At 36.3% G+C, this 21,762-nt stretch overlaps 5 protein-coding genes across 10 annotated transcripts in view; 3 read left to right on the top strand and 2 right to left on the bottom strand.

Moving 5' to 3' along the window:
* Positions 1 to 728: 728 nt before the first annotated feature.
* Positions 729 to 2,253, top strand: LOC107015149 (mitogen-activated protein kinase kinase 5). Its single transcript, XM_015215330.2, has one exon. The coding sequence runs from the start codon at positions 935 to 937 to the stop codon at positions 2,024 to 2,026; it is 1,092 nt and encodes a 363-aa protein (XP_015070816.1). The 5' UTR covers positions 729 to 934; the 3' UTR covers positions 2,027 to 2,253.
* Positions 2,254 to 5,233: 2,980 nt separating this feature from the next.
* LOC107012278 (vacuolar cation/proton exchanger 3-like) lies at positions 5,234 to 11,202 on the top strand. Of its 3 annotated transcripts, XM_015212079.1 has the most exons (12): positions 5,234 to 5,747; positions 5,913 to 6,176; positions 6,278 to 6,345; positions 6,439 to 6,467; positions 7,118 to 7,314; positions 7,532 to 7,744; positions 7,968 to 8,102; positions 9,282 to 9,398; positions 9,471 to 9,524; positions 9,765 to 9,881; positions 10,063 to 10,156; positions 10,723 to 11,003. In XM_015212079.1, the coding sequence occupies exons 2-12, from the start codon at positions 5,916 to 5,918 to the stop codon at positions 10,731 to 10,733; spliced, it is 1,296 nt and encodes a 431-aa protein (XP_015067565.1). In that variant the 5' UTR covers positions 5,234 to 5,747; positions 5,913 to 5,915; the 3' UTR covers positions 10,734 to 11,003. The 3 variants fall into 3 exon arrangements, with proteins under 3 accessions (XP_015067565.1, XP_015067564.1, XP_015067563.1); XM_015212078.2 differs by lacking the exon at positions 5,234 to 5,747 and having other exon boundaries at positions 5,762 to 6,176; positions 10,729 to 11,202; XM_015212077.2 differs by lacking the exon at positions 5,234 to 5,747 and having other exon boundaries at positions 5,763 to 6,176; positions 10,723 to 11,202.
* A 1,271-nt stretch (positions 11,203 to 12,473) lies between these two features.
* On the top strand, positions 12,474 to 16,232 carry LOC107014357 (tyrosine-sulfated glycopeptide receptor 1). The gene has a single exon (XM_015214229.2). It carries the CDS (start codon positions 12,817 to 12,819, stop codon positions 16,078 to 16,080), a length of 3,264 nt encoding a protein of 1,087 aa, XP_015069715.1. The 5' UTR covers positions 12,474 to 12,816; the 3' UTR covers positions 16,081 to 16,232.
* A 1,238-nt stretch (positions 16,233 to 17,470) lies between these two features.
* On the bottom strand, positions 17,471 to 18,729 carry LOC107014360. The gene has a single exon (XM_015214236.2). The coding sequence runs from the start codon at positions 18,398 to 18,400 to the stop codon at positions 18,236 to 18,238; it is 165 nt and encodes a 54-aa protein (XP_015069722.1). The 5' UTR covers positions 18,401 to 18,729; the 3' UTR covers positions 17,471 to 18,235.
* Positions 18,730 to 20,059: 1,330 nt separating this feature from the next.
* Positions 20,060 to 21,762, bottom strand: part of LOC107014359 (15-cis-phytoene desaturase, chloroplastic/chromoplastic) — an 8,048-nt gene continuing 6,345 nt past the window's right edge. For 2 of the 4 annotated variants that reach the window (XM_027915494.1, XM_027915495.1), the window contains exons 14-16: positions 21,291 to 21,478; positions 20,968 to 21,130; positions 20,310 to 20,375 (exon numbers count right to left, since the gene is read on the bottom strand). In XM_027915494.1, coding sequence (XP_027771295.1) covers positions 20,316 to 20,375; positions 20,968 to 21,130; positions 21,291 to 21,478 — 411 coding nt within the window. In that variant the 3' untranslated portion in view covers positions 20,310 to 20,315. Of the gene's footprint in view, positions 20,376 to 20,967; positions 21,131 to 21,290; positions 21,479 to 21,762 lie in introns of all 4 variants that reach the window. The other 2 variants (XM_015214232.2, XM_015214234.2) reach the window with 2 other exon arrangements.

The following is a 21,762-nucleotide window of genomic DNA, read 5'->3' as shown; positions in this document are numbered from 1 at the left end:
CCACAATTCATGTTGGTAAATATTAAGCAATGAAATAATTCCTATCATCATTTGGTACAAAAAGTAAGTGAGATATGGGTTTTGTTTCAAGAAATTCATTCAATTTCGAATGAGTTGAGAAAACGTTAGTAATTGTGTATTAGGCAAGGTAATGATTCGTGTTTCATGATTGTATTTGATTTTAAAAATATCCGATTCAACAAACAATACTATAATTCCCATTTTCAGTTTTACAAAACTAAATTCCAAAAACCTTTGGAGTGATGCGGTCTGACCAATAACATAAATATCCCTAAATTTAACTTATTATTTATGCTTCAATACTAAAATTTGCTTTTGGGACTATGAAATAGAGCGAATTTTTTAATTTTTCATGAACGAAAATATGTTTATGTCAGACAAGAAAAAGAACACTGATATTTTTATAAAACAAAACGTTTTGATTTTAAGTGAAATATAAGTTAAACTAAAAATATGAGAATATTTGAATTTGTTATCGAATTGAAATCTCTTAACCACTCATAAAATAACATAATTTTTTTAAAAAGAATAGATTAAGAAACCCATGCTACTTTCATACTGTTATAAATAAATTTATGTATTTTCTCTTTTTATACGAAATAATACAGCCAATGTTTTGTTGGTAAGTAAGGTGAGAATGAATAAAGAATTTGATTCGTATTATTTGTTAATGAGATGGTAATAGTAGGATTTAGGCTGACCTACTCATCCACCCAATACAAATACGTTTACTCTTCCTCTCTTCCAAGAAACTTCTCTCTCTCTCTCTATTTGTGTTTTGTGTTTTGTGTTGGATGGCTGCATTTCTCTTTCTCTCGATTTTTAGAACCTAAAAAAAAAAATCCCCATTCATTCGTTCATTTCATTCTCTATATAATTAATTTTGCAGACAATCCAATACCATTATTCAATCATGCGACCAGCCGCCAACTCCACCACCGCTGCATCATCCATGCCTCCTCCATCTTCCGCCGGACAACGCAGTCGTCCCCGCCGTCGTACTGATTTGACCCTTCCTCTTCCTCAACGTGACGTTGCTCTTGCTGTTCCTCTCCCTCTTCCACCAACCTCTGCTCCTTCCTCTTCCTCATCCTCTTCCTCCCCGCTTCCTACCCCTTTACATTTCTCTGAGCTCGAGAGGGTTAATCGCATCGGTAGTGGCACCGGAGGTACTGTTTACAAGGTTCTACACCGTCCCACTGGAAGACTCTATGCTTTGAAAGTTATCTATGGTAACCATGAGGATTCTGTCCGTCTTCAGATGTGCCGTGAGATCGAGATTCTACGAGATGTAGACAACCCTAACGTCGTCAGGTGTCACGATATGTTCGATCACAACGGAGAAATCCAAGTTCTTCTCGAGTTCATGGATAAAGGCTCTCTCGAAGGGATCCATATCCCTCTCGAACAACCTCTCTCCGATCTAACTCGACAGGTTCTATCCGGCCTCTATTACCTCCACAGGCGTAAGATTGTTCACAGAGATATCAAACCTTCTAACCTCTTAATCAACTCCAGGCGTGAGGTCAAGATTGCAGATTTTGGGGTCTCAAGAGTTCTCGCACAAACTATGGATCCTTGCAATTCCTCAGTGGGTACCATCGCTTACATGAGTCCCGAGAGAATCAACACAGATCTGAATCACGGACAGTACGACGGGTATGCTGGGGACATATGGAGTCTTGGGGTGAGCATCTTAGAGTTCTACTTGGGAAGGTTCCCCTTTTCTGTGGGGAGACAAGGAGACTGGGCCAGCCTCATGTGTGCCATTTGTATGTCGCAGCCTCCTGAGGCACCACCCAGTGCTTCTAGGGAGTTTCGGGAGTTCATTGCGTGCTGTTTGCAGAGGGATCCTGCCAGGCGGTGGACGGCAGCCCAGCTATTGCGCCATCCCTTCATCACCCAGAATAGCAGCGGCACCACCCACACCGGTCCTGCTACTACCTCACTGAGTCATCCATTGTTACCTCCACCTCCTCATTTTTCCTCCTCTTCTTCTTCTTGACGGTTTTAGGTTTGGAGAAATTCCCCACTCTCTTTTGTTTTACTTATTAATTTTTGTGGTTTTATTTTGTGTAATCTTAAAATGTTGTTTACTGATGATGGATTTTTATTGAAAAATGGGGCTGGTTTCCACTTTGAGGGAAGTAGAAATTATGGGTTGCCCCAACTTAGAGATTCCATTAATGATATTTTGGATATTTATTAAATCATCCTAAGTTTTGCTTGTGATTGATTGTGTATTGGATTTGTTCAAAGTTACATTTAAAATGGGGGGGAAAAAGAGAAGCTGAAAAGCAATAGAAGAGATGAAACTCTTTGGGGGAGGAGGAAGTGTTGAAGATTAATCATTCTTTTGTTTGTTTATTATACTAGTTTAGGTGTTGGTTCCTCCTCCGTTAAGAAGAAGGTAAAAAGGAATATGTGAGTGAAAGAAAACTGTTGATCAATTAATTGTAAGTAAGTAAATAACATGAGTTGTGCTCAATCCTGCTATTCATAAAACAAGGATCACTCCTTTTTAAGCAAACACTTTTCCCTATCTTTATACATACATACATACAAGTTGGTTGAAAAAATGGATCTAGTGAATGAACCTCCTCGACAGCATAACCATACATTCTTTTCTTTTTTCTACAAGAAATTTCAAGTGATTATTCATATATGAGTTCATTTGTTGTGATAATGTTCAAAAGTCTTGGGATGCAATAACAAGAGTATCACAATTCACAAGTGTCGGCGAACTAGTCTCTCATGAAAAGTCGTTAGAGTCACAATCACTTCCAATGGTTGTTTTCTTACTACATTATTATTATTATTATTATTGATGTGATTATATCATTATCTTTATTTTTGTTCTATTCGTGGATTAAATCACATAACAAATCATTTAGTGGTGTGATTATATCGTTATCTTTATTTTTGTTTTATTTCTAAATTAAATCAGATGACAAATCATTTAATGGTGTGATTATATCATTATCTTTGTTTTTGTTTTATTCGTGGATAAATTAAATAACAATTCATTTAGATGTGTGATTATATCGTTATCTTTGTTTTATTCGTGCATAAATCGATTCATTTAGTGGTGTGATTATATCAATATCTTTGTTTTTGTTTTATATAACGATTCATTTAGTGCTGTGATTATATCGTTGTCTTTGTTTTATTCGTGGGTAAATCAGATAAGGATTCATTTCGTGGTGTAATTATATCGTTACCTTTATTTTGTGTTATCCGTGGTATATCAGATAACAATTCATTTAGTGGTGTAATTGTATCGTTATCTTTATTTTTATTTTATTCATGGATATATATTCATTTAGTGGCATGATTATCTCGTTATTTTTATTTGTGTTTTATTCGAAGATAAATCATAGTATAACAATTCATTATAGCTTGTTTTTTTGTTGATTGTCTTCAACTTCAAGGAAGAATCCATAATTCCATATTCCAGATGAACTCTATATAGCTTAGATTTTGAGTGCAATACTTAATTGATTTTTAAAGAAAGAGAGAGAGGATACAGGTATAAGGGTCTATCAGATCATTTTTCCTATTTATTACTTCATACTAAACATCAAAACAACATGTGTTTATTCATGCCTCTTCCCTCTCCCCTTTCGCTGCTTCAAATACTTCTCATCATTATTCTCTTTATATAAATTTGAAATGGACTGAATCAAATTAAATTAGCTACATCATATATATGCATTATTTTAATTACCATTGATTGAGGTTGTCTGTCGTGAATCGTGATAAAGAAGAAAATAGATTATTAGGTTTGAGAGGGAGAGAAGAGATGATTAATTTTTTTAATTGGGTTTGGATCAAAAATGGGTATTTTTAGTTCAGTAGGTGAATAAAAAGTATCTTTTAACCTTTTCGAATAGTCAAGAGGTAATTTTGACCATTTCTAGAATATTTATTTACAAGTCTAATGGCTAGCTTGATGTATAAATACTTTCTCACTTCAATTTTACTTGTTTACTTGATGATTATTATGCGTATATTTTTATTAATTAATATATAGTTTTAGGTTATTAAGATAAAATGTGAAAGAAAAGAAATATTGATATGTTAAAGTTGACAAATTAACAAAAAGATCTTTTTGGTATATTGCACGAATAAAAATGATAAAGAGGAAGTACATCGCAGAGGTAGTTATCACCTCAAGCAACTTGCATTAACTGTAACTAATTATTTATTGGCATTGACATGTCTATTCTTCTCAGTGCTCACCATCAAATGAAAACGCACTGCTCTTTTATGACTCATACTTTTTTAATCATCTTATTGATAAAGATTTAATAATAAAATTTCACAAATAAAAATATATATAGAAAGAGTTTACATAAATTTTATTTATGAAAGAAAGATGTTTCTAATAGACTTTCCATTCAAAAAGGAAGTGGAAAAAAAGCATAGTAGTAACTAGTAACAATAGATAGCACAATACCAAGATAATAATAAATGAAAGAGACAAACAATCAGTAGCAATATAGTAGTGAATATAAGCAAACATAAAAAAGAAGATACTAATGCCCCTGGTAGGGAAAATTTAATACGCCCAATAACTTACTAAAATACTTTATCTTAATATTCAATTTTTATATCCTTCTATAAAAAATCATGTCACGATAAGTAAAAGTTACGTTGTATTTTGCCTAATTTTGAGATTTTTTTTAGCTTAATACCATAAGCCTAGGATGACATCCAACCTCTCACACCATCTTAGTAGGACATCAACAGATCTTTCTCTGCATATGTCTATAACATATTAACTTCCTTTCCCTTCCCATATCTTGCCTATAACATATATAATTCACTTTTATCTTGTTTTGGATCTGTTCATTCCTAAGTTTATCTATCTAGTTATGCGATACATTCATCTCAACATCCTCATTTTTATAATTATTGATATAAGGAGCGGCGACAGTTCACTCGCATGACATAGTCGATCTAACCACCAATTTGTAAAACTTATCTTTGAATCTTAACGAGACATTCTTTTCTCCAAAACACCATATGTGAATCTCCACTTCATTCATTCCGCTTCAATATGACGTGCGACATCACTGTCAATCTTTTCATTTCCTTGGATTGTTAAACCCAAATATTTAAAAATTTTCTCTCTTGGAACGACTTGCCTATCAAGTCTTGCTACTTCATTAAAGGTGCACTTCATACTCCTCAATTTGAAATTTTTTAATCTTAGAGCTATCGAGAAAAATCACTATTATTTATAGTTAAAATATCATGGGAAAAATTTCCTAAATATGAAGCAGAATTAGTGTTATTTCCGTTTTTTGAATTAAGGATTTCTATAATGAAAATAGTGATAATTATTTTGTTTGTATTATGGAAAAAGAAAAGAGATGAGGGCTGGTTGTGGGTGTGTAGTGGAAAAAAAAAGATGTAATGAGCTAATCCAACATGCAATGTTGTTTTCTTTTTTGTTAATTAAATACATAAAATAATTGAGTGGGTGGGACACTTGTGCACCTACATACATATTACTAAAATATTCCCAATCAATTCTTTATTTGATTACTTGAAAATCTTCCAATTACTAATCATAATTATAATCAATTGTTTATTTCAAATTAATTAATTAAGCGCTTCTTCCAGGAACCTTCGTCTTCCTATAATGTCCATTTTCAGAACAACACAATTACTCTAATTATTCTTACCATAACTAAATTAATTGCTGTCTTGTTTCTCTGGTAAATGTTCAATCTTTATACTACACTGCTATCCTTTTACTATCTTTTATGGCAAATCTTGATCTGCTCTGTCTCTCTGAATCAACTTCAATTTTTGTTTTTGCTTATTGATTAGTTTGGAAGAATTACAACGTAAGTTTTTGTTTGGTCAATTTCATGTTTCAGGAGATGGGATCTGCTGGGGAGAAGTTAGACCTTCAACTTGACGAGGAGATTCCATTTAGCTCATCCCAGGGAACTATCAAAATAGATAGTCTGTATTATGAGGCACCTCATATTGCAAGTTGTCGCTCTACTAGGGTCTTAACAAAGATGTATCAGATCAGCCTTCTAAGGAGTATATACATTGTTATTATCAAAGCAAAGATCAATCTGTTACTTCCTTTTGGCCCCCTCGCCATATTGCTTCACTATCTTACAGGAAAACATGTAATCATTGTTGCCGAGTATAGACCATGTTTTTCTCTTCCTTATAATTAATTATATATGCTTATTTATCTCTGTGTTTTGTGTACTATTTGATGTTTCAGACTTGGGTCTTTTTCTTCAGTTTACTGGGCATTACACCTTTAGCTGAGCGCTTGGGCTATGCGACTGAGTAAGTTTGTTCTCTCCAAGTTAGTGTAGTTCACTTATACACCTTTTTTTCTTGTTTGTGCTCTTATTGACCTTCTTAATCCTCTTGTTACAGGCAGCTCGCATTCTATACCGGGCCAACAGGTACTCCCTTTTAATTTTGTTTCATTTGTTCCTCCACTTCTATTTTCTAGTTTCAAGCATGCCCTTTCGGTTTCAAAAGATTCAGGCATGCTCCTATTAAATGAATTAGTCTGGAGAATTAAGTTAAGCTTCTCAAGATGCTTGTCATAATTAGTGCTTTTGTCAAGTTCATCAGACTAACTTAAAGAATCTGAATATTGTATCTAAGGTGAATTTAGAAGTGGCACTAAGTGAGCAACAGTTCTATTCAACTCCGAACTGCAAAAGGCATTTAGATGAATGTAATATGTTGAACGTAACACATCTAAAGTGGGGATGATTTACTGCACATCATTTAGTGGAAGTTCTAATGGAAAAAGACTGCTGCAACATGTTTACCATGTTCTTTGCGCTTAGCGTCTTCTCTTTTGTTTGAGAAGGCTTGTGAGAAACCTGCTGCACAGCTGTATAATTGTGAATTAGTTTCTCATGCACTCATTGACCTTTGGTGGAATAGTGCATCTGTTGTTTTGATATTGTACATTGTATATTTGTTGAAACGAGTCAGGTACATGTGTGCTGTGTCTAATATGTGGAGCCCATGATTGCACCCACTCCCACCACATATTTATCGTTTTCTTATCAGCACACTGTTTTTTTCTGATTTATAGTTGGGGGCCTTCTGAATGCAACATTTGGAAATGCAACTGAAATGATAATCTCGCTATATGCATTGAACAATGGAATGATGCGGGTTGTTAAACAGTCCTTGCTGGGTTCCATTTTATCAAATATGCTCTTGGTTCTTGGCTGTGCCTTCTTCAGTGGTGGAATTATTCATCAGCAGAAAGTTCAGGTCTTTAATAAGGTGATCATATTCTTCTGAGTCATGAACTCATACTCTTATCTAAATCTGTAATGGAGGCAATGACCTTTTATTGCTGAATTAAATAAAACTGAAAGTTAATACAATAAAATTCACATTTTTATTAGCAATGGTTCAGTTTGATCTCTTATTATAATGTCGCCATTAAGTGCCTCTCTGCTTTAATGTGTAAACAGTCATTGAATTTTAAATGTTTCAGGCTACTGCCATTGTGAACTCAGGATTATTGTTGATGGCAGTCATGGGTTTGTTATTTCCAGCTGTACTTCATTTCACCCACACGGAATTGCATTTTGGCAAGTCACAGTTGGCTCTTTCAAGATTTAGCAGTTGCATAATGCTGGTAGCATATGCAAGCTACCTATTCTTTCAGCTCAAGAGTCAACCAAATCTTTATAGCTCTATGAGTGAGGTAGATGGTCTAATTTTAGCTGTCTGATTTTCCGTAGGTTCCCTGTTTCTGTTTCTCTACAGTATGTTTTTCACTGGAGTAATCAAATGCCTAATATGAGGTCTGAAGAGTGCACATATTTCAGATAGTTCTCGAGATGATTTTATACCAAAATATGTGATTGTTATTTTTCATTGCTGTAAATGATTTGTCGGGTCTAATAGTTTCTCTGATATGTATACAGGATGAAGAACACAATTCAGCAGATCCTGAAGAGGAAGAGGCGCCTGAGATAACCCAGTGGGAAGCTATTGGGTGGCTTGCTGTTTTGACAATATGGATATCAGTGCTGTCTGGATATCTAGTAGATGCCATCGAGGTGATCTATTTGCCTTCCTCCTTTTCCTTTTCTTTTACGGCAAGCTGTTTGTATATACCAGTTTTATAAAGGTATATCTACCTCCTACTTAACTTTGGATGCTCCCTTTTAAGGTTATCAGAGAAAAAATTGCATGATAACTAATAACCTCATAAATCACCTCGTGCAGTAGACCTCCAGAAATTGACTGCCTTAATTTTCCTGTCCAATCCTCATGATGCTTTTTGGTTCCACTGGAAAGCCCACACTACAAAAAGGTTGGCTACTTATTGGACATGGGAATTGTGAATGGAAGTTAGGGATTCGGATTGTGTGTTCTTCGTGCCGAGGGTCTGTCAAAAGTGAAACAAAAAATGTTTAATTTTCCTTTAATAAAATTCGATCAGAAAGTCAATCTATGTAGCACAGATACACAAGGGGCAATGTCGAGCATGCACGCGAAGACATCAAGGCATGAAAATAATCAAGAACATGACAATAGTTGGATATAGTATCATAAATATTGAACAAATATTAGTAACTATTAAACACCCAAGGGTGTGGCTTAAAAGTACCTGGTGCCTGTGTTGTTGGGACGCAGCCACGTGGTGGGGTAATTGAGGTGTGCACAAGCTGGGTGGGAGATCAGATTTCTTTTAAAAAATGTTTAACCTGCTAAAGAGCAGGAAACAACACATAACAAAAATACATAATCCATAGATTCTAGTGCATATGTGTATGCACAAGATACAATATAAAAAATATATTTGAACATTTTAAAAAATACTATCATGTAGTAAGCAATTTTAAATGTTGACAGAGCAGTAATTGAGAGAACCAGTAGATCAGTAGAAAATTAACTAGGTGTATTCCTAGTTATCACCAGGTAAAGAATGTCAAGATAGAGGCACACAAAATGAATGGGCTTGTTCCTTTTTTTAACCATGTGAGGAAGAAGCCCAGAACTCTAAAATACAAAAACAGCATTTAGCATATAGAGCAAGAAAAGTTTTGGACGCAATGTCACAGTCACGAGAGAATTTTTATTTAACTCTTGCTTAAATTTATAGTCTCCCGTAAGCACCTAATAAAGTTGAGCTGTGTGCGTGATGCAAAAGGGCTCAATATTAGCTTTAATCCTTTAGTGGCAATTTTTTGTTTCTTCATGGTAATTGACCCATGTCACTAATATTCTTTCAGGGTGCATCTGACTCGTTGAACATGCCGATGTCCTTTATTAGTGTCATCTTGCTTCCAATTGTAGGAAATGCGGCAGAACACGCCAGCGCAATCATGTTCGCAATGAAAGATAAGCTTGTGAGTGCTTATAAAACTAAATCTACTTTCTCTTATGCTCGAAAACAGTTACTAATGTATCCTTGTTGGCAGGACATCACACTTGGAGTTGCAATTGGATCTTCTACTCAGATATCAATGTTTGTGGTAAGACATTTAATGCATTGCAACTATCCAAGATAGCTTTTTAAATTGTAGGAGAATTTTTTATTTATTTTAGAAAAATATTAAGAGATCATTTTATGGATTTTCCTATCTCTCCTGAGAGCACGTAGTATTTCTGTGTCACTGTTAAATTTGGCGCAGCCGGTTATATTTATTCAAGATAGATGATAGAGTTTATGTATGTAGTTGGTAATTTCATATCTAGTGCTGTTGAATATGCAGATACCGTTTTGCGTTGTCGTTGGTTGGTTTATGGGAAAGCCCATGGACTTGAATTTCCAATTATTCGAGACCGCTACACTCTTCATCACAGTGCTAGTCGTGGCATTCATGTTGCAGGTTCGGCATTCTACCCAGTTCTTTCTTAACATCCTTCACTTTCATCTCCCTCCCCACTTTCACCCTTCCACCCCCCCAAAAAAAAAATAAAAATTGTTCATCTTTCTCTGTAAACTTTGTTCCTGGACCTTTCAAATTTAGGCTTGTCGCTAACTTCTGATGTTCCTTTGACACAATGTAGGAAGGCACATCAAACTATTTTAAAGGGTTGATGCTGATCCTATGCTATCTGATTGTTGCTGCAAGTTTTTTTGTACACGTTGATCCATCCAATGGTAGGTCCCTAGTTTCATTCTTTTTTCCTTGTTCCCTTTGAAGCCTGAGCATCCTTTAAAATCCATTTCCTTAATAATTTTCTAATACACAGTTGAGCACTTTGCTATTTCTCCTTTCACATGACTTCATTATCATAACTTTTTTGTGCAAAACTTGTTGGCTTTATCTACTACCACCAAGGTTTAAGCATTTGATTAATAAGGAATGATTTTCACTTTCTCTTGAATTTAGTAGTTTTAAATTGCCATGATATTCGTGCAAACTAAACATTAACATAGACCGTGTTCATAAATTAGAGAGGAGAATAAGGATTACAAATATCATCACTGTTTGGTCACCCTTAATGTGTCCTGAAATGAGTTTTGTTTAATGGTAGATTCCCTTTTTCACGCCCTCTTTCTTTAGCTGCATATTAGGCTTTAAGTGGGACTTGCAAATATGAAATGCTTGTTCTGACATTGATGAGTTGAGGCTTTGATGAGTTGAGATCTTGCTCATCTTGACCACTGTCATTATATAACCAAATCCCAAGATAATAAAAATTGTTGCAATGGACTTGATGTAGATGCAGAGTAAGCAGCCATGGTTTTACCCATGCCTCGGCCAAATGAGCACCTCGACTCCTGGCAATGTAATGAACATCAATGAGGCTGGCCAGTTGCACTACCCAAATGATGATTGGGTTGGAGGAATGAAGGGACTTGCTTGTTACAACGATATGTTCAGAGTAGTTCGGTATTGACTTCTTGAATGTTTATCCATGTTGTATCATTTTTCTCTAGCAGACAAACAATTCCAATTATTCCCAGCAATGCAAGAAAGCTGGTTTTAGTCTTCCACTTGGAGCAAAAAAAAAATAGAAGGGGTGAAGGTATAAATCTCATATAATTATTCTTTTCTTTCTTTCTTCAAATTGTTGTTCCAAATGTTAGTGTTACGAGATGTAACAATTGTAAAAAAGAAAAAAATCTATAGAAATCGAAGATGTCTCTTCTTGATATCAATGTGTTGCAAGGAGATATTTTCACTTCACTCTTGCACACAAGGGTATTTTTCATCTGTGGTTTTCATGAATTGTCTTGTGAACTATTGTAGTTAAGTGAAAATGATGTAATGCTGTACCTACATACCTATTGAATGCAACAGAAAAGGAAAAGAGAAGTAAAAAGAAGGGAAATCTGTTGTGCAATTAATATTTGAATACATGGATGCTAATAAGATGCAGTGGTTTTTACTGGATAAGAGTAATTTGTGGTAGATCAAAATTAGATGGAAAAGGACTCTGACCTTTGACTGGTCTCGAATAAGTTGTTAGTATCTGCATCTATCTGGTGAGGAACATTTGGTTTGAAAATGGGACTTTCTTCTCTTTAGTCTTGATTGGTAAACTTTGGTGGTTGGTGAAAGTGACTGACAATACTCCACACAACAATGCTCTGAATAATTTGAATTTGCATTGTAAAGAGCCTCTGCACCAACTTTGAAACGTTTTGTTTCATGTGGATTAACTTTTACCATGTGACATCCCTTTGATGGTTCAACTTAAATTTATCACGTGAGAAGACATGACAATCTATATATATATAGGTTTGCTAAAGTGTGCGATTCCTATCTGATGGTGTTCCTTCCACTATACTCATAAAAGCCATAATAATTCCTTTGAGGATTATTTGTTATGATTATTAATATTGACTTTTGAACAATTATTTGGATCCCCTTTCCTCTCACCATCATGCGCACGGTAATGGATTATGATTCCTCAAAGGGTGAAAATGACGACTCCACTTGAAATAATTTGGATTCTGTATCACAACAGTTGAGGTCCCTTAGCAGCATCGATTGGCCAAATAAAAAAGATTTTTTCTTTTTGTCTGCAGAGTAATTTTTCTAAATGATGCCTTGAGACGCTGTCAAACTCCGTGGATTCAGGAGTATGGAATTTCCAGTGTCTATCTCAATCCGGCTATATATTTACTCCCTTGTCACCAAAAAAAAGAGAAGTAAAACAAATAAAATAATTGGATGGATGGGGAAACTCATTGAATAGTCAACGGACCAGGTGATGTATTTTTTTTTTTTTAAAAATGAACACGATGCCAAATAATGTTGAAGAACATAACATGTGACTACAGTACATCTAGTCAGGTACATTAAAAAAAAAAAAAATGGAACACCAAAATAGAAAAGTATGTGACCATCTCTAAAGGTCTGGCTGGCTTTATTATCTGAAACAGTTTCCATAGGCCATAGGATAGCAACAAATCCATAACAATAAGCCATAATCTGTTACTTAAAATTACTTTGAAAGAAGAGACAAAGTGAGGAGAATAGTATGGTAAAGTCTCTCTCTCTCTCCCACGTATATTACACGCTTTCAAATATCCATAGAATAAACAAAGTCCACCAGCCGTCCCAAAAGTAAACGCTTTATTTCAAAAACTCATACCTCACCTTTTTGCTACATAAAAATTGCACCTTGTCAACATCAACTAACACTCTCTCTCTCCTCTCCTCTTCTCTTCATGGGGTTAGACTAAAGTCTGCACGATCAACAGCACAAAGAATTGCCAAAAAAATACCCACATGGTTGATTGGAGTATCTTGGCATCTTCAACTGTCTTTCTTCTTCATCTTTAGTTGTCTAAAAATATTAATCATCATGGATAATAAAGACAGCCGCCTCCAATCTGGTCTGACATATCATCAATTTCGACAAGCCATGCTTCGTACTTCCATCCATTCTTCTTCACCCCACCATAAATCTCTCTATTATCCAATAATACTGATACTTGTTCTACTTCTTTCTTCTGTTGCTACCATCTGTCATGCTTCTTGCAATCAGCTTGATCGTGATTCTTTGTTATCATTCTCTGTTGGTATCTCTTCACCTTCTCCTTTGAATTGGTCTTCTTCCGCGGATTGCTGCACCTTGTGGGAAGGTGTTGCTTGTGATGATAATGGCCGAGTAACCACTCTCTGGCTTCCCTCAAGAAGCCTTTTTGGAAACATAACCCCTGCTATTGCAAATTTGAGCAAACTCTCTCAACTCAGCCTGTCAAATAATCGATTTTTTGGTCCCCTCCCAGATGGATTTTTCAACTCATTTAGTACCTTGCAGATCATTGACTTGAGTTATAACCGTTTATCAGGACGATTGCCGCTATCAGATAGATTGCCATCACCCATCAAGACAGTAAATCTCTCTAGCAACCACTTCAATGGGACAGTACTATCATCATTTCTCGAGCCAGCAATTAATTTAGAGAGTTTCGATATTAGCAACAATAGCTTCTCTGGTCCAATACCCTCCTTTATTTGCAGCTACTCAGCCGCTGTCAGAGTTCTTGATTTCACTTCCAATGACTTCAGGGGCCAGATGCCCCAAGGGTTTGGGAGTTGCTCCAGTTTGGTTACTTTGAGAGCAGGATTCAACCATCTTTCAGGATTCATTCCTGATGATATTTATAGTGTGTCAACACTGCAAGAAATCTCTTTACCTGGCAATAAATTTTATGGACCCATCCCAGAAAGCATTGTCAACCTTGTCAACCTCAGAATCCTCGCACTCTATGGCAATGAGTTGACAGGTTTGATCCCTCAAGATATTGGAAGACTCTCCAGATTGGAACAGTTGCTCCTCCATATAAACAATCTAAATGGCACTGTGCCGCCATCGCTGATGACCTGCACCCGTCTCACTGTGCTCAATTTAAGGGTCAACTTCTTGGAAGGTGAACTCTCAGCTCTTGATTTCTCCAACCTTAGTCGACTTGGCATAATCGACCTTGGAAATAACTTCTTCACTGGAAGCATTCCACAAAGCCTTTTTTCATGCAGGTCATTAACTGCAATCCGTCTGGCTACTAACTACCTGACAGGAGATATCTTGCCTGGCATAATGTCTTTACAAGCTTTGTCCTTCCTCTCGGTTTCCAATAACAGCCTAACCAATTTTGCAGGGGCAATAGAAGTCCTTAAGGGTTGTAAGAATCTTACCACACTAATCCTCACCAAAAACTTTTATAATGAAACGTTGCCTGATAATGGGGACTTGATTGGGTCTGAAGATTTTCAAAATCTCCAAATTCTGGGTTTAGGTGGTTGTAATTTCACCGGACAGATACCCACATGGCTGGTTAAACTTGGGAGGGTAGAGGTTCTAGACCTTTCTATGAATCAAATCACAGGCAAAATTCCAGGTTGGTTGGGGACTTTACAGAATCTATTTTACCTGGATTTGTCTCAGAATTTTCTATATGGAGGCTTCCCAGTCGAACTTACTCAACTGCAAAGACTCGCATCACAAGAGGCTGCTGATCAGGTCGACAGAAGTGCTTTAGAATTGCCTGTGTTTGTTCAACCAAACAATGCCTCAAATCAGCAATATAATCTACTGTCAAACCTGCCACCAGCTATTTACCTTGGAAACAACAACCTTGATGGCAATATTCCAACTGAGATTGGCCAGCTGAAGTACATTCATGTTCTTGATCTGAGCAAGAACAACTTTACAGGAAACATTCCAGAAACAATATCCAACCTCACTAATCTGGAGAAACTAGACCTCTCTGCCAACAACCTCTCAGGTGAAATTCCTTCTTCACTCAAGGGTCTTCATTTTTTGTCTTCTTTTAGTGTTGCTCACAACAATCTTGAGGGACCTATTCCAACGGGAGGTCAGTTTGACACATTTCCTATCACTAGTTTCTTAGGTAATCCAGGACTGTGTGGTCAAATCCTGCAGCACCCTTGCCCTGATCGATCAGGAATTACACAACCTTCTGCAGTTAGAAAAACCGCAAAACGGAAAATCTTAATTGGACTCATCCTAGGGATCTCCTTCGGCATTGCCTTCACAGTCATCATCATAGCATTCTGGATATTCTCCAAGAGGAGGATCCTTCCAAGAGGTGACGCCGAGAAAAATGACTTGGAAATTGTGTCCTACAACTCCACTTCTGGATTGTCTGCTGAGATTGGAAAGGATAACAGCATGCTTGTTATGTTTCCAACCAATAAGGATCAGATTAATGATCTTACAATTTTTGACATTCTGAGAGCCACAAATAACTTCAACCAAGCAAACATAGTTGGTTGTGGAGGCTTTGGTCTGGTCTATAAAGCAACTTTAGCAGATGGAACTACGTTGGCTGTTAAGAAACTTTCAGGAGATATGGGTTTAATTGAAAGAGAATTCAAAGCAGAGGTGGAAGTTTTATCCACTGCCCAACATGATAATTTGGTCTCTCTTCAAGGTTACTGTGTGCATGATGGCTGTAGGTTGCTGTTCTATTCCTATATGCAAAATGGAAGTCTGGACTACTGGTTGCACGAGAAGACTGATGGAGCATCCCAGCTTGATTGGCCAACTCGACTGAAGATTGCACAGGGGGCAAGTTGTGGGCTGGCTTACATGCATCAGATATGTGAACCACATATTGTTCATCGTGACATAAAGTCCAGTAACATCCTCCTTGATGAAAAGTTTAAAGCACATGTGGCAGATTTCGGATTGTCCAGATTGATTCTTCCTTACCAAACTCACGTCACCACTGAACTGGTTGGTACCCTTGGCTACATCCCACCAGAGTATAGTCAATCATGGATAGCCACTTTGAGAGGAGATGTCTATAGTTTTGGAGTTGTGATGTTAGAACTCCTGGCTGGCAGAAGACCTGTGGACATGAGCAAACCAAAGATGTCAAGGGAATTGGTTGTATGGGTGCACCTAATGAGAAATGAGGGTAAACAAGAAGAAATATTTGATCCTATACTAAGAGACAAGGGTTTCGAAGAAGAAATGCTTCAAGTGCTTGATGTTGCCTGCATGTGTGTCAGCCAGAATCCTTTCAAAAGGCCAAGTATAGCAGAAGTGGTTGAGTGGCTCAACAGAGTAGTATCCAACGGGGGAGCACCTAAATAAGGTGGTGGTATGCATAAATTTGAAGTAGATGTGAGTGTCTGTATAGATGAACTTTTTGGTTTTTACACATAGGAAGTTAACATATAGGAATAAATGTATAAAGTGGACGATTTCCTCAATAAATTACATTTACGATTTTGCATCATGGCTAACATTGGATGAGAGGTGATGTTAAGTTAAAGATAACAAACTTAGGCAGCATTAGTATCTGGGAATAAGACATGGAAATTCTCATTGACTAATTCAGTAACGTGTAACTCCAATGCAGAAGATACTGCATAACCTATGCAATCATGCAAAAAGAAAGAAACTCCCTAGAGGTTCAGGGGTCGTGGAAAGCCAGCATTCAATCTAGTCTAGTAAAAGCAATCAGAAGAAAAAAGTAGTACCCATTCGTTTTGGGGTTCAACAGTTTCTGGTTGTAGGAGTATACATGGGAAAATAAGCATATCCAATTCATGTTAGCACGAATTTGCCTTGACCATTTAGTATCAGTTATGCTCTAAACTGGTTCGGGCATTTCCACAAGCAGGTTATAGGCAAACTTGAAACCAAAATAATTTCCAACCTGCACTTGAATAAGACAGTATCTAAAATTACATTGAGTTTAAATTGTTGTTTATATAATTGATATACACCAACTTGTAGTAATTCAACTTACTTAACCTTTTCAATTCACCACACATTTTTCTAGGAGCAAAATACCTCATTTAGTTTCTCTAAATACTATCATGATTTTATACTTTAGGGATAAAAATTCATGTGCTAATATATATGTTGATTTAACATACACATCAAATATGCATCAATTTCAGATAGAGATAGAAACCAAAAGTTACGATGACCAATAACCTTGGAAGTTAAAAGTCGAATATAACAAATTTAATAAGATGATTGTGTGTAGGGGAATTTAGCAACTTTTGGAAGGCGACCGAGCATTATATATAACTTTAGAGCCCACTGAGACTGAGGGCGGGAATAAAAGCTTTATTTTAGCACAATAAATTATTTATGTTTATGTCACAAATGGGTAGTTTTGCAAGTGAAGATTCCTTTTACTGGTAAATATTTTGTTTTTAATTTTCTCCAAGTATTCAACAGCCTAGGAATGTTGCAGGATTCAGTTACACATAATATAAAATATTCAAATCTTTTTATATATCTAATCTTTTGTAACATATTATTAGCTGTTAAAATTTCAAGTTCAAACCAATTGTGTCCATGAAAATATATACATGGGAATAGTAGAACCAGGTTGGCTCAAGCTAGCTAGCGTCTCATCTGTCAATTAGACAGCAGTAGCATGTTCATCACCAACCTGGTTTCCAAATCCAACGACACTCTTATCTAATATAATCTCATGCCAAACAAACTCCCAAAAACTAACTTCTTGACCCCAAATAACAAAAAAAAAATATTGAATTACAATAGCATCACACAAAGACGGCTAAACATACAATCCCTTCTCTTATTCCATTAAGGGCTGCCATCGCGGCCCTCCTTATTACGAGTAGTAAACATGCTAGCACATCACTATGGATGTATTACACTTATTGAATTACTATTCAATTGTCGATATTTATTTGCTCCAAATTAAACATACTAGAAAAGTCAGGTGGATTGCATTACAATTACATATACACTTGTTACATCAAAATAAATTATATAGAACAACTTTGTGTCCGCCATATGCTTGGAAATGCCCTCTTATCAGTTCCCCCTCCAATTTTTATACCCTGTTTGTCCAAAAACCTCTGTTTCAAAGTGCCCATCTCCCCTGTAATTTGTTCATGTACCAAAAAAAACCCAATAGAGTTTGGGTAAAAAATGTGAAGTGGTACACGATCAAAATGACAAGAGTAACTAGGGACTTCTAAGAAACTATGGAAGACAAACAGGAGCAATACGACCAAGTGCCTGAGTAGGTAGCCGTGTTGAAGTGTGTGTGACTATCTCGAGAGAGTACACATTTATTTACTTAATTATATCTTCAACACGTCCCGACCCTCCAGATTCTTTTTCATGATCAAGCACGTGGAAAATGATGGATGGAGCCAAAAAGGGGAAAGCACATATGGATACAAGGTAGAGTAGGGGTTGTACGTTTAATTGAAGAAGTAGTGGTAGTTGATTTGGGGATTGATGATGGATGAACTCATTCATCCCCTTGAATATACCAACAGAGAAGCATAGTGGCACATCTACGGAGAATGTAAATCCGGGCTCTTTGTTCTTTAATCAAGGAAGCACACTTTCTTGAAATGTTGTTCTTCTTCTTTGATGATCCATTCCTGTATGATGATACTTGTTGATCAGCCATGATTTCTTACTAGTAGTAAAGTTGATAACTTTTGGTTTTGGGAGATTGAGAAGAGAGTAAAAAGGGGAAAAAAGCTCAATTGGAGCTGGACCCTGATGGAAAAATGTTGAAAGGAAACAAAGTATTTATACCAAGAAATCAACGGAATGGGGTGAACAATGAACATGGTCACTTTGAAAACAGTGGGGATTTGCATGGAAAGAAGCACACTAGTTTTTAAATCTTGGAGTGAACGTATTTTACACTTTGAGGCATAGTAAATTGGAATCCAAGGGATGATTGTTGTAATTTGTAGTTACGTGTGTTTTGGTTTTGTGTGTTTTGATTAGAAAAGTGGTAAAGTGGGCGTGAGAAAAGGAAGGTTGCTTAATCTGGACAAGGCATCCCTATGGGATTTTGAAACACAATGTCGGCTATTTTTGGAGTCCGAGTCCCATCGGCAACATAATTCTTTATCGTTCTCACTTGAACTACATTGGCCATGTTGTTGTGTTGGATCTCAACCATCTTACTATGTTAACGTCCAAAACCCACTCTGCCATTAACTATTATTTTTAATAATATTAAATCTCAACTCGTCATTAGTCAGTCGATTTGCTTAATGTTTAATTAGATGAAACCGAGCTGTGATATTTACTCATTTATCTACTAATCTTGCAAATAACAAAATATACAATTTTGAATTGTTACGTTTTGGGAGGACCTCAAATCTCAATAGATCTACTTGTTTATACTCATCATCATTTTTTATAAGATATGATACAGCTCATCACAGATCTTTCTCTACTAGGTTAATGGAACTGGGATTGCATAGGCCATAGCCTAACTTATACTTCATATCTTTATCTTCCCCGCTAAAGATACTTAGTATCTCTATAATGCATAAATTTTTTTTCGTAAAATTGAGAATCCATAAACTCAAATGAAAAGTCATGTGCCTTTTAACTTGGATATTGGAGCCTACAAAAAATCCTTACAAAATGGGTCGGTGGAATATAAACCCAAAGAAATAATCACAAATCACAATTGTATTCCCAAGAAATTGGAGAGATTTTGTAATGAACTGTGAAGCGGCAATAATAAGGACAAAAAGAAGTGAGTGCAGATTCAGTGAGTCTTTTTCTAAGAACATTCCTTTTTTTGTAGATTGTTTCTTATCCAAATACAGTGTATGCCCAAGAGTGTAGCTAAAGTTACCATCATCCCCATTTCCATCGTTGTAAGTGAGCAGCAGTTGACTAATCATCATAATATTATAGAGTATAATCTACTTTGCTTTGTTGACCCCAACAGTGCTCTCTCCACAACCCCCTTATAATTAGAAGATAGCAAGTTGAAAAGTAAAATGACATGGAATGAATAGTTTGTTTAACTTTTTTTAATCTCAATTTACTATGGATACCAACGGTAGGTAGGTGAAGTAGTTCAATCATGTGACAAAGAGCCCATCCGATGGCCAGAAGCTTTCACTATAACTCTTCCATATCTATAGCAACCGCCCTTTTATTGTCAAAGACATCCTTATATTTATATTGCTCCCATTAATATAATCATTATTAGAATTTCTGGAAGACAAAGTTCATAATTTCTTGGTTCAGTTGGATCTATAGTATAAGATACTAGAATATAGATAGATAGATAGATAGATAGATAGATAGATATTAACTAACGTAAAGATTGCATAAAGATATAAACGGATTACAAACCCCAGATAAAGAAAGTGGTACATAAAATATGCTTTATATTTAAACTTGGGATTCAAAGATGCTAATCTTCAACATGCCATCCTTTTGTATAGGAGCTTTCCTAACATTTCTCCTACTTGCTTCACCTCGTACTCTTCTTCTAATATGTTGTGTACAACGCTTCTTGCATCATAAATTTAGTGTACAGAAGCTAAATAATAACCACAAAGCTAAACTACGCTTGCTTCAGACAACTTCTTTTGGCTCCGTCCGACAAGTAACTCATAATCCTGCAAAATATAGGTGTAATAAAAGATGAATAAACACAACTCTCTGCATATATCAAGCTACTACTGAGGTTCTAAGACCACACAACACTGCAATCTGTGCGCCAATTTTTTAATTTTTTTAAAATCCATCCAGTATTCAAAACTCACTCGTCCAACTTATCTGGTTTTGCGCGCCGTTTAAAGGGGAAATTGCTCCCTCCAACATTTTCTCCTTTTCCAAGGGTTCAAACCAAGACCCTAACTAAGAATGGGAGACTACATTACTCCTTGAACTTAACTGGTGTGTGCACAAACTATTAAATTTGGTTGGAGAAACTTTACGCTAGGCAGAATTAGTATAGGCATGCTCGACATCCATTTCTGTTGCAGGTACAAGTTGAGAGAAAGAAGCTCCGTCAGAAGTAAAGCTGTACTACTTGACAACCCCTCTCTCCCGCCAAATTTAGAGAAACAGGCTTACAGAAAGAGACTGCTACCAAATGTAATGCCTAAGAAATGGTTCTACACTTCTCTACCATAACAAAGAAGACAGAATATAATCAAACATACCAGGAATGAAAGAAACAACTGCTGAAAACCAGTGAGAACTTACCTGTACAATAGCTTGAGCACAAAGCTTTCCTGATAAGACAGCGCCTTCCATTGAAGCCAAGTATTTCTGTTTCGTGTAGTCACCAGCTAAATAAAACCCCTCTATTGGGGATCTTTGTAAAGGCCGACAGGGTTCACAACCTGGCACAGTTTTATAAACAGACCTGAGAGAAAAAAAGCAGATCAACAAGGATTCATGTATAGACTCCATTCGGACTCGATTCTAGTAAACGCAGGACTCTCAAATATGATCTAAATATATTTGTATGAAGAGTGAAAAAACATATCATGATGAGCAACTATGAAGGACAAATGCTATATTACCTTGGAGTTCTGACAACATGGTACTTCAATATTTTTGCTTTGCTTTGATCTGCTGAAATTTCATCAGGAAAAAGAGTTGCTAGTTCCTTCATCGTAGCATCAATAATTTCTGAGTCGCTGCGAGATATCCACTCTTCTGCAGGTGCAAAAACCAATTCCAACATAGACTGATTGGGGTTGTAATATTCCTGCATAGAGGCCAGCTATGTCAGAGGGTCCTAAAACACACATGAAGAGAATGGGATAATGACTATACACAGCAAAGGAAAATATTTTTACGATAGACAATTGTCTGAGTGTTCTATCATAAGCCTCTTTTTTCAAGTTTAACTTCTCCAACTTTTTGGCGATGCTTTATATTTGTACAGATTTCCACAACCAATAAAACTGAGAAGTAGATCTGTAGACTCTTTCCAAAACTGCAGGTAACACTGAATTAAGTTCCCTTCTTACCCCCCCCCCCCCCCCCCCC

The sequence above is a fragment of the Solanum pennellii genome, chromosome 3, assembly GCF_001406875.1.
Source record: "Solanum pennellii chromosome 3, SPENNV200".
Classification (NCBI taxonomy): Eukaryota; Viridiplantae; Streptophyta; class Magnoliopsida; order Solanales; family Solanaceae; genus Solanum; species Solanum pennellii.
Note: the sequence above shows the minus strand (reverse complement) of the source record. Positions and strands in the feature narration are given on the sequence as shown.